The sequence below is a fragment of the Lontra canadensis genome, unplaced genomic scaffold (assembly GCF_010015895.1).
Source record: "Lontra canadensis isolate GAN:19392208 unplaced genomic scaffold, GSC_riverotter_1.0 scaffold123, whole genome shotgun sequence".
Lineage (NCBI taxonomy): Eukaryota > Metazoa > Chordata > Mammalia > Carnivora > Mustelidae > Lontra > Lontra canadensis.
This window is the reverse complement of record NW_022631117.1, coordinates 4914434-4926742: the sequence shown is the minus strand read 5'-3', so window position 1 is coordinate 4926742 and position 12309 is coordinate 4914434. Positions and strand designations below refer to the sequence as shown.

The 12309-nt window shown below is 45.0% G+C and overlaps 1 protein-coding gene across 4 annotated transcripts in view; it reads left to right on the top strand.

Annotated features, from left to right (window-relative positions):
• SLC9A6 (solute carrier family 9 member A6) overlaps window positions 1-7862 on the top strand; it is a 52481-nt gene extending 44619 nt beyond the window's left edge. For all 4 annotated transcript variants that reach the window (XM_032841455.1, XM_032841454.1, XM_032841453.1 and 1 more), the window contains 2 exons: window positions 1336-1441; window positions 5127-7862. In XM_032841455.1, coding sequence (XP_032697346.1) covers window positions 1336-1441; window positions 5127-5399 — 379 coding nt within the window. In that variant the 3' untranslated portion in view covers window positions 5400-7862. The remainder of the gene's footprint in view (window positions 1-1335; window positions 1442-5126) is intronic.
• The last annotated feature ends 4447 nt before the right edge of the window (window positions 7863-12309 follow it).

The following is a 12309-nucleotide window of genomic DNA, read 5'->3' as shown; positions in this document are numbered from 1 at the left end:
TGGGAAGACTATACCAGTGAAGTCACCTGGGCCTGGAGTATTTTCTCTGAGGAGGGTTTTCATTTCTTTAATAGATACAGGACGAGTCCTCATTTTTTTTAAAAGATTTTATTTATTTATTTGACAGAGAGAGAGAGATCACAAGTAGGCATGGGGCAGGCAGAGACAGGGGGGAAGCATAGGGGCAGGCAGAGAGAAGGAGGAAGCAGGCTCCCCGCTGAGCAGAGATTCCCGATGCGGGGCTCGATCCCAGGACCCTGAGATCACGACCTGAACCGAAGGCAGAGGCTTAACCCACCGAGCCACCCAGGCGCCCCTAGTCCTCATTTTTTTTAAAAAAAGGTTTTATTTATTTGAGAGAGAGTAGGTATGTGTGCAAGCAGGGACAGAGGAAGAGGCAGAGAATCTCAAGCAGACTCTGTGCTGAGTGTGAGGCTCGGCACAGGACTCAATCCCATGACCCCAAGATCACCACTTGACCTGAAACCAAGAGTTGGATGCTTAACCAACTGAGTCACCACCCAGGTGCCCCAGGACTATTCCTCATTTTTAACTGAGAACAACCTTGGGTTGTGACTTCAGAAAGTGGGGAATATGTATATGTGTCTTTCTCCCATTGTCTCTACTTTTTCTTATGATTCCCTCTTGTTTTCTTCTGAGTATCATAACTGTTATCGTGTCTGTTTTTATTTTTTGGAAAATAAATGAACACTGAAATAAGGGTCTGTGATAGAGGAACTCATGATACATAATTTTTAAACGTTTTTAGAATTGAATTTCCTTTGATACGAAGTTTTAGCTCATTCAAGATACCAACTGAATTCACAATAGATGATTAAAACCATTTTTGTTACTAAGTTCTGTGACTGGAAAATTTCATCTTTTTTCTGACTCTTCAAACTCTTTACTTTCTACCATATCTCCTTCAGTGCTAAACTGAGAGTGATTCTGTCTTCCCTTTGGGTTTAGTAAAAGCAAAACGGCAATATGACACAGTAGACATGGTGCAGGACTTGGAATCCAACCAGTTTGGGTTCGTGTATGGAAATGACCCACCTAAGAGTCACTTGCTTCATTGTGTGACTCTTAGGTGGGTCATTCCTTTCCCTGAGCTCAGTTCCCTGAGCCTCAGTTTCCATTTCTGTGAAATAGAGATAACAAAATCTCGCTTTGCTGACTCACTGGCATGATGTGGCCACAAAATGAGGCAGCATATGTGAAAGCCCTCCGCTGCCCTCGGAAGCAGCAGGTACGCCGTGAGGGTGGTGGTGAGCATATGACTTGTTTGGGGCTCGGGAGGAAAGGGTCGTGGCTCTTCCTTAACCCGGGGTGCAGCTACCTGAAGCCCCTGCTGACACACAGTGGACCTCCTCTCACTACAACGCTCCCTGCCTGCTGCGGGCCCATCGCCAGATGCCTGACCAGCCCCCAAGCTTATGAAGTAAGTTGGTTTTATCCAAAACCTAAGTTCTTCATGAAGTTAAATTTTTCTGCTCTGTGGATACATCACTGGTTCGGTTTTGCTTCACCGGCCTTTAAGGTATAAAATCCGTGAGAGGGAATATAAGCCTATTTTGCCTGGCCAGAAAATGCATATGGATCCATATAGAAATCTAGAGATACAATTTCACGGTCTTTGAAACCTCATTTGAAAAGAGATTTAGTGTATTGCCTCACTTACTGTCAGTGATTTTAGTAAATAATTCTATTTCCACACTGGTTTTCGTTTATTTACAGTATGTGGCCCGAGCTCAGTATTGAATGTGTTATGTTTTCATCTATGAATTAGAGAGGTCACAGTCATGTTGAGAGGATTAATAAAATCAGTTTTGATATCCCTAAAGTACAACAGATGGTCTTTTACTTCAAACCCGCCACATTTGGACATCAGGGAGAGTTTATCTACCGGTGTTCCACATCACTCGGCGGCAGGAGCATATCTAGATAGAACCTAGAGTCCATATTTTTTCCCTTAGCTGCCAACATGAGATTGGTGATTCAGCACACGTCACAACACAGAAAGAAATGACAAATGCTGACAGCCTTTACTTTAAAATATGAACATCTTATTTTTCAAGTTCTTTTTTTTAAAAAGCTTTGCTTCCAACCCAAGCCTTCCAGGATCATCTGTGGCATCAGATACGGGGCTCAGATTAAGCCCACACCTGGGCTGGTCTGATGGAACAGCTCGAGTAGAGCAGCAAGGCCGTGGCGAAGCCGTGTAGACAGGCACTGTGTGCTCCCCTACGCCCTCCTCTGGGGTATGTCAGGGCAGAGCCCGCAGAGAAGGGACGGGCAGAGGAGTCTTAGTAGAGGTGGCACCTACAGGGTGGGATGCCCTACAGCGCTATGGGACGTTGAGTCCATGCAGCTTCCTGACAGAGTAGGCCCGGGGGCGTGGGGAGCACCTGTGTTACCTTGTCTCTCCCTCCCACATGGCCCAGGCTCTCCGTGTCGAGCAGCCTCCCTGTCCTCTGTGCCCTGTCAGCCCACGAGGCCGCAGGGGGGCAGCCGGCTTTGTCAGCTCAGTCAGTGAGCCTCAGCTCTTGGATTCCGGAGACCCGCTCACGGTCACGAAAAGCCAAGAGTTCCACAACTGCGCGTCCCGCGGGCTCTAGCAAGATATGACATTGTCATTCTCGTTTCCTAGGGCAGCCGTAACAAAGTACCGCAGACTGAATGGCTCAACAGAAGTGTGTTGTCTCATAGTTCTGGAGGCTCGCAGTCTGAGGTCTAAGTGTGGGCAGGGTTGGTCCCTTCTGAGGGCCATAAGGCTCAGTCTGCCCCGGGCCTCTCCCTAGCTTCTGATGGTTTGCTGCCAGTCTTTGGTGTTGCTTTAGATGAGTTATATAGATTGCTATCTTCATCTTCACATGACACCCTGTGTGTGTGTATGTGTCCCCCCAAATTTCCCCCTTTTTTTTAAGGACGCCCACCAGTCATACTGGATTGGGGCCCACACTAATGACCTCATCTTAACTTGATCATCTGCAAAGACCCTATTTCTATACGAGGTCACATTCACAGGTACTGGTGGTTGGGATTTTAGCATCTTTGGGGGGGATAGCATATAACCTGTAACAACCATAAAACTTAATTTTTAATGTTTTTCCGTTAATTAAATAACACCTACTTTTTTAATTATTAAAGTTAACTCTACTTGTGGCCAGCTATTCAAACAGTATGGAATGTACAAAGTGAAAAACCAGTTTGCTCCTTCTCCCACCTACATCCCCCCAGAAACGGTCTTTATTAATGATTTATTGTGTATACTTCCTAATACACAGGAAGTATGTTACTTACATGTGTACATATAGCTTTACACAAACTTAGACAAATTTACATGTGTAGCTTTCTTACTGTTTTATACAAGTGAGATCACAATTGCATTGTCCTGCTACTTGCATTTTCACTTAGTGATATATCGTGGCTACCTTTCCATGACTACACAAGACCCATTATCTTCTCTTTATTCATGGCTGCCTAGTGTGGCTAGACCAGCATTGATTTAATCAGTCTCCTGTGGATAGACCTTTAAGTTGTTTCCTCTCCTTTTTTGTCTCTACAAACCATGTTTATAGTAAATATTCTTGTACCTATGAATTTATCCAAGTATATAAAGGTATATAAAATAGATTTTAAGGGTTAAATTGCTGAGTCAAAAGGCATATATGCATTCTAAAATTTGATAGCTATTGCCCCAAACCTCACACTCAACACAGTCCTTAAAGGTGCTGAAGAGCCCTTGCTGGTGCAAAGGCATCCCCGAGCTTTTTTGTTGACTATCACTCAGTGAGGTGACAGACCCTAGTGGGCCTTCATGTCATACTCTATAGAGCAGGAGGGCCTTACGGTTGGTTAGTAGAATGGGTTTGTTTGGTTTTTAATTCACATGGCTTTGAGTATTTAGGCAAATATTTAGCAACAGCAAATTAAAACTATTTTAAATTGGTGTTTAACAGTCTCCTCAGTCTGACTCTCTCAGACAAATTTAAGATTTTCAAACACATACAGCTCAGGAGAGACGGGTGTCCACTGTTCGTATCAGCTCTGCTTCCCTCAAGAAATAGTAGTCACAGATTTTTTTTTTTTGCCAGATCCGTAGGAGTGTTTAGAATGATTCTTACACTTTATATTAGAAAACAATGACTTTCTGATTTTTAAAAGTAATATGTACTCAATATAATAAAATTTCAGTACAAAAACATAAGAAAATAAAAATCACTAGCAATTTTATCATGCAGAGCTAAAGATCATCATTTTGTTGACTACCCTTCCAAAGTTTTCTATGCATATATAACATTCTTTTATTTACCAAAATGGCATTATGTGTGTGTGTGTGTGTGTGTGTGTGTGTGTGTGTGTATTTGATTTTTCCCCTTCTGTAGAACTTTATTTAATTCTACATTTTTGGCCACAAAGTCTCCATGAGAACCAAAAGCTTATTGAGCTGGGAGACAAGTGTACGGTGAGGTTTCGACACATTATATCTCTAGGCATTGTTCATACGTGATCCATTGACCTTACATTTGGATAATACCCTCTGTGTGCCCCAGGCCGTCTGGTGGTTGGACTCGAGCATAGAAGGGGCTCAGAAGCTAGTGTGGGCTGAGAGCAGACCAGTGCGTGTGCAGCTGTGGTACAAGGGTAAAGGGCACTACAGGGCCAGGGCTAAGTGCCGGACACTGGGAGAGAGCACAGGAGGCACACCTAAGCCAGCTTTGCAAGATCAAGGAAGACTTCCAGCAGGAAGGGACTTTCTTTTAAGCCAAGACCTCAGTGATAAGCAGGCTCCAGTCACAGGACGGAGGGCGGGGGAGACAGAAGGTAAAGGAAAGCATGAGTGATTTGGGTACGTGTCAGCAGTTCAAATGGCAGGCACACAGTGGGGCGGCTGGCATAGGTGAGGCAGATGCCAGGGCGGGATGGGGTGGGGGGATGGTGAAACGCCACATCCCGAGTCACGAGGTGTCTTTAAGCCAAGGTGAGGACTGTGGGCTTTATCCTGAAGGCAGCAGACTAGCCCTGAAGGGTTTTAATGCAAATCCTCGAAAAATTCTTCTATTGGAAATGTTTCTTGAGTCAGTCACATAGCAATTCTTAAGACTTATTTTATTTGCATTTAGAACCAGGAGCAATTGAAAGACGATGACTCCGATCTTATTCTCAATGATGGCGATATTAGTTTGACGTATGGGGATTCCACTGTGAACACCGAATCGGGAGCGTCCGGTGCCCCTAGGAGGTTTATGGGAAACAGTTCTGAAGATGCCTTGGATCGGGAGCTTGCGTTTGGGGACCACGAACTGGTCATTCGGGGAACACGCCTGGTTCTTCCTATGGATGATTCTGAGCCCCCATTAAATTTGTTAGATAATACAAGACACAGTCCAGCCTAAGCTTACTAATACTCACCTAGTGATTTGTAAAATTTGCACATGTGATTGTGAAGAAATTTGTACTACCTAAAAAGTCCCAGTGCATGTCTCTGAATGTTTAAGCTATATAAATGCTCTTTATATGGCATCGAGAGAATATAAATATCCTGTACAAGGCAGATTGTGAACAAACTATTCTTTTATGTTTCATTGGCTGCACTATGTAGATTGGATCTGTTTTAGAAAAAAGTTATTTTCACAGTGATGTTGTGTGTTCCGTTAGCTTTACGTCTCAGTTAAAGTACACAAAGTGACAGATTTACTCTTTCTTGCACTTACCTGATACTTAACCAGAGTACCAAGTTCTTGTGCCGTGAATTAATTTTGTTTCGTGGGAGGGGAGGGAGAGGAAAGGGAGTGTTAGCTCTGGGAAAGCCCAGGGACGGAGAGGTTCCTCTGTTGGGAAACTTGTGTTCATTGCTACTGCCTTGGTCGTGACCTTTGTCTTTCCTTTTTCTCCGGTGGCCTGTTGTGGCATTAGAGGCTGATGGTGTTCGGATCTTGTTCCGTGGGGAGTTGGGAGTGAAGTTGGGGGCGGGGCTCTTCCCCCCACCCTTGCTATGAAAGAACAGATTCATTGACTATAGCACACTGGTATTCGGAAAAGAAGGGCTACAAATGACATCCAAGACTGTGTTGCTTTTCTCCCAGACCAAGACAATAGGAAGGAGTCGTATCATCCTGCCAGGTTAGCCAAAGTACAGGTGTACATGGCACAGGGCAGGTGGTTTGCATTGGTGGGGGCCGGGGCAGAGCGTGGGAGCGGAGTCAAGGGAAGCGGAGGGTGCTTCGGAGAGCTCTCTTCCCAGATGTGTAAATATTCCATACCAGATAGGTTTAAATAAGAAACTCAGTGCTGCTTACTTTTGGATTATATACTTTATCTGTATAGCAAGCTTTGTGGTCAGATGTTTTTATATCGATTTAAATCGCTGCTCTTTAGCAGCCAAACAGGAGCAAAATGTAAAATTTTTGAACTTTACTGTGTCTCATTGTCATTCGTTAGTCTGTAGTTGATGTTTAAAGTTAATTTATGACTCCCATGATCGTTCCACACTACATCAAGGTCAGTCGGGGAGAAGCGCACCGCTTTGGAACTCATCATAAGGGCAGTGTTCCTTTACGTGCTCCGGCTAGACTAGTCTTCCTCTCCATGTTACTTTTTAATATGAAATACCGAAGCTGCCATGTGGGTGTGTGTGGGTGTGGGTTTGTTTTTTCTTTTACAGTTTTCAAGGAAGAGTACATAGCAACTTCCCATTTCCTATTCAGAGAATGAAAGTAGATTCTATTTTGTAATGCTGAAAAATCCTACAGGTGCAGCGAATGCTTCAAAGGGGGATACGTTCTGATGTGGTTCCTGACCAGTTGTTCATGTTTCAGAAGACAAATGGAAACTTTTGTGGGTCTTCCCCCACCCCGCCTCGGGTCTGAGTAGCATTGCCTTAAATCTTAACCCGATTCGCAAACTGATGTGTTTACATGATGTTCAAATTTCCCAGCAAAAGATGTCTTTCCAAACAAAATATGTACTTATTCTCCCCAAGGTGTCTGTACTGTTGCGAACACTCTGAGATTTTAAGGGAATTCTACTGTCGGACTCTTGAGCGGCAGCTCTAACTGTTGGCATAGCCATTTGTTACGTAGTGGTAGCGACTTTCCTGCTATGCAGGAGCCCCGTGACGTGTGCATTCAAGAGGACGTGCGCCTCTTCATACAGTCTCTCATTTCTTGTTAATGTGTGTTTGAGGGGCTTTGAACTTCGTCATTCACCCACGAAGTTATTCAAGTTGTGAAAGGTCATACACGAAACTAACAACTACCTTTTTTATTCTGTCAGTTTACTGAGCTCACTTTAGGAAAATGGCTGTAAATACTTAGCATGACCCAGTGAGTAACTCGTCTCTTTCAGCATGCATCAGACTTTTTCTTAGGGAAACCGATACAGCTTGAGTCAACTAAATCTGCCTTCGTACTTTATCAAAGGGGAACCAAGGCTGCTGTGCTTATATCAGCATCTGGAAGCTTCTCCTCTCCTCTAATCTGTGTGCACATCTCCAAGCAAAGAAGAACCAACAAACTGTGCTCATATACCCGTCGGTTTTTGACACCTGAGTGAACTCGAATGAAGGACAGTCTGAGTTACCATCACGCACAAAGGAGAGCTGCTCTCGGACTTAACTGTTCTGTTCTTTGTGAACCCTCCGCGTTTGAGTGACTCAAACATTGCATCTTTCAAAGTTATTTTGTAAGGTTCCTTGGCATTTTATCCTCGGCGTCCGTGTTTGGCAATGTGCTGTTAAAGAAATAGACTTAATCTGTATGTATTTTTTCGTTTTCCCTTGGAGTACTTGGACAGATGTTATAGTGGTTTCTTTTAGGAAAATCTGTCATTAAAAAAAATTATAGCCTTGCAAATAACCACTCACCGTATTTGAGTCACAGTTTATTCTAGTGAGAAGTAAAGAGTGCTGACTTCATTTATTTTTCTACCTATACACCTACTGGGAAAGCAGGGAAGATTGATGTTTTAAAAAAGAGCAGACAGGAACCTACCAGAACGTAACGTGTGGGGCTGCCAACCAAGGGGCTTATGTGTAAGGCTGGACATGTTTGCTTGTGGTCACAGTTGGACCATTTAAGAAATAAGACTCAAAGCACTCAAATTCCGTCACACTGATTTGTAGCCTGTTAGCTCGGTAATGGATAATGTCACGAAAATGTCAGTTCCATGATGTGGCGAGAGTAGATTCTGTGTCCTGTTAGGTAGAAAAGCCATTCCAAGTTTAGTTGAAAGCACGCTCACGCAAACAGCCCTTTCCCCAGTTAGATCTTTCTTTGTGTACCTGAGCAGTTTTATAGTTTAGGGTTTGCTCACAGCAACTTTGTCTAGTAAAGGCACCAACCACACTAGCACTCTGTTTTGTTGCCAGCTTTCTTATTCATGGTCCAGTGAGAGACGCAGGTGGTGGGCCTACACACCCCTCTTTTCTTGAATAAGCCATGTTTTCTAATTCACAGATCAAATCTGACATTCGATCTGAGTAAGTACATTGTTAACCTGGCTCAACGCAGGAGTGTAAAGAGATGAAGGGTAGGGACGCCTGGTGGGCTCAGTCGGTGGAGTGTGCGACCCTTCATCTCAGGGTCATGAGTTCGAGCCCCATGTTGGGAGCATTGTTTTCTTGAGTTCACTTAAGTTACTTAAGCTTAGTTTCTTCAACTTAAGTTTATTTAACAAAAAGAGATAAAAGTACAGATGTTTTAACTCCATCAGGCAGTCCTTGATAGGAGGCACCCCACACAGATGATGCAGTGTATGAGGCTTAGAATAAATTGGAAATGATAGCAATACTAATGCCCATTTTTTTTTTTTTGGACATTTGTAACCTTTGTTTTTTTTATTGCATGTGAAGCTCTGTCCTTAAGAAAAGTCGTAACAAAATAAAACCAAACTGACTACAGAACAAAAACAAACATAAAAACTCAAGCTAATGCCCATTTTTTGAGCCCCTCTTGGATACAGGCTGTGTGTATACATGGTCTTCTTGAAGAGCTACATTTTAACATAATCCAAATCATGCAGTGGGAGTACGTTCTGTTCTTTTCATTTCACAGACGTGGAAGCTAAGGTGCAGGGAGGTCGTCACCCTGCTAGTTAGTGACAGAGCCAGGACTCAAATCCAGGCTTGATCCAAAGTCTAGATTGTTAGCCACTCCTCTAGTGGCTCCAGTGGCGGTCTGTGGGCTAATCCATCTTGAGAACTAGAAGGAGGCTGCAGAAAATTGCAGGCTTCCATTCCGCTGCCCACCACCTGCTTGACATGAGGCCAGGGAAAGGCATGAAGTCTCAGCTCTGTCCCTCCATTTGCTGCACTGTTGGCTGCCAAACACAAGTTTGCCCGATTGGGAAGTTTCTCGAATTCTTGGTGAAGTGCCCTCCTGTGTCCATAAGCAAGGCAGCCTGGCTAGCACCTCATTCTGCCTTCCACCATTTTCACCAAGGGGGGCCATCTTTTGTGCCAGAGCCTGTGGTCCTAAAGAACGGCTCTGTGCCTGCATAGCATGGTATAGTAGGAAAATCCCAGGCTTTGGAGTTACACAGATCTGGTTTCAAACCCAGGCTCCACTGTTACACAATGTCAGCTGGTTACTTGACTTTGCTGAGCCTTTCTGCTTCCTTAGCTATAAAGTGAATTCATTCAAGAAATATTTGAGAGCTTACTTTGTGCCACACACAGTGGCTATAGTGCAGACGGTTCCACAACCATCCCTGCTTTCACAGAGCATATGCTACAGAAACACTGATTGCCTTCCAGTAGGGGAATATCTATCTTAAATAACTGGCAAAGAACGTAAAATACAATAGCCATAAAGACCGTGATGGCAGAGTACGGGAAGCTGGGAGAGGGGACTGCTGCCTGCTGGTAGGGGAATACGGCAGATCTTCTAATGAAGTGACATTTAAACAGACCTCGAAGCTAAGCAGGGGGTCACCCAGATGAAGGGCGGTGAGGACGAGGAGCAGTTCTGGGCAGAGTGAACAGTGACAACTCACCACCTGTAATCGATCTTCCACACAATATTCATCCGATCAAATGGTTCCTGAGTGACAGACATACTGTGTGCTATGCTGTATACACAGTGAAGAATAAAATTGACACAGGCCACCCTCCTAGCCCTTAATATCCATATGGAAGACAGTACCCAGCAATTGTAACGAGGGGCACCTCGAAGCCAAACCTACCCTTGTGACTTCCTCCCAGTCAGCCCTTTCGGGCTGCACCTGCTAGGCAAGTCGTGCCCTCTGTTCCCTTGCAGCCTTTTGACATTCGAAAAGAGGAGCCGGTATGTCTTCTAGGCCTTTCTGCTCCCAAGCTTATAGCCTCATTCTCTTCCTATCTTCTGGACACGCACCAGGAGTCTGTTGTTCTAGACTTTTTCATGAATGCGCCTGAGCCCATGTTGGCTCTTCGTTTCAGTGGCCACATCTCCCTCGTCTTACAGCGGGCTGACTGTCCCCAGAAAGTCTGGGCAGGGTCCCTGCCCTCACAGAGCTTATATTCCCAGCAGAGCAGGCCAACTACAGATACGCACACAAAATAATTAGAGATTGGGATCAGGGACAGGTAGGGAACACGGTGGAGGGCGATGGGCACGAGGAACGGCAGGGGAGTGTGGGAAGGCTCGGGAGGTAACGTTAACACGAAGGCTTGAAGGAACCAGCCAGGCAGACAGCAAACGGGAAGAGTGGCGGAAAGGTCTGGTTTAGGGTAGATGCTCAATGAATGTGTTGAAAAGAAGCACAACGTCCTCCTGACCTTTCACTTAGCTGGGTCTGGAAGGCCTTCGAAGCATGGAGCAGGAGAAGCGATAGGCCGAAGGCCCTACCCTGCCTGCCACTGGGCGCTCTCCAGAAGCCACCTAAACCTCTCTGATCCTGTTTCTTCCCTTATGAAATGATGCCAGCCAACTGACTCAGTAAACATTCATTGAGCTACTGCCGTGTGCCAACACTGTGGTAGGTGCTGGATTCTGATTCCGGCCCCGTGCAGCTGCCAGCCCTGCTCAGGGGAGCAGATGAAGTGATGTACATCGGAACATTTTGACCAGGATTCCGAAGACTCTTGAAACTGAGGTTGCGTACCCTGTAAGGTTTTGCTGTTGAGGTGCTGTATGAGTAAAATATGGAAAACACTTTACAGACCATGATTTGACTCCGGGCTGCTTTTCTTTGAAATCTCCCATTCAGCAAGTTGGAGGGGTCCCAAGCCGTTGCCACGGTGCAGACTGAACTCTGAGAACTGGCTTAGTTGGGGCTGTCCTGGCTGTAGCCGGAACTTCGTGAGACCCGACAGTTTCTGGACAATTCCGTCTGCCTAGTGAAAGACCTTCTCTCCTTTGCCACGCACCATACGGCAATTGTGGCCGGGGAGTCCTGCCCCTGGCGTCCGCCTGGACCCCAGGTCTACTCATTTTCCACTTGGTGCTGGCTGATGGGCCCTCAGTCCCCCTAAAGTGACACGGTGTATTTGTGCGAGTTATTTCTTTTGCAGCGATGAAAAAAATGCATCAAAGACTCAGTGAGCACTTCTTGGAAACAAGGTTTAATTTCTCCAGATTTGTTGGAACTGAAGTGGCTTGCTCTGTGTTTAAATACTAATCTTACAAAAATTGCTTGAGAAGGATTCAATTCTTGCTTGCTCTGGGAGTCACGAGGCTTTATGGCATGCTTTTTTTTTTCTTTTATTCATTTGAATTTCCTATACAGCTGTGTTCCCATGTAGACTAGGCAAAAAGCATGTGAGCTGTTTTTTTCGTCTGAAAAAATCTGGAAGACTTCTGTCGAATTATGGAAGATGCCTGTTTTTTGGTTTTTGTTTTTTTAACTATAAAGCTGGTTTAGTGTGAGAAAGCAAGACAATGGCAACTGGACCCCTGATTGTGCTACAAAATTGTTTTTTTAACACTTGCTTGAAACCTCGATGCTCAAAGCTCCATTTTCTAAGGGGAGCCAAGAGGTTGATTTAAACATTCCGGCCAACCGATCCTTTACTCCCTGACTTCCAGTCAGCAAACGCTGAACATGTCAAATGGGCTGAGCCCTGGGCCGGGCGCTGGGGCCACAGAGGGGACTCAGTCACAGTTTTGATCTCCAGGCCACTGTGGCCCATTAGGTCAAAGCATTGCAATTGTGTGAAAAGCATTAGCAAAGGACTTCAGATGGAATTCCCTCACCCGCTCCTGCTTCCGATGGGCAGACTAATGGTCCCTAAAGACGTCCGTGGGACATCCCGGGAACCTGTGACTGTTAGGTTACCTGGCAAAGAGAATTAAGACTGTAGGTAGGTTGGGTTGCTAACCAGCTGAT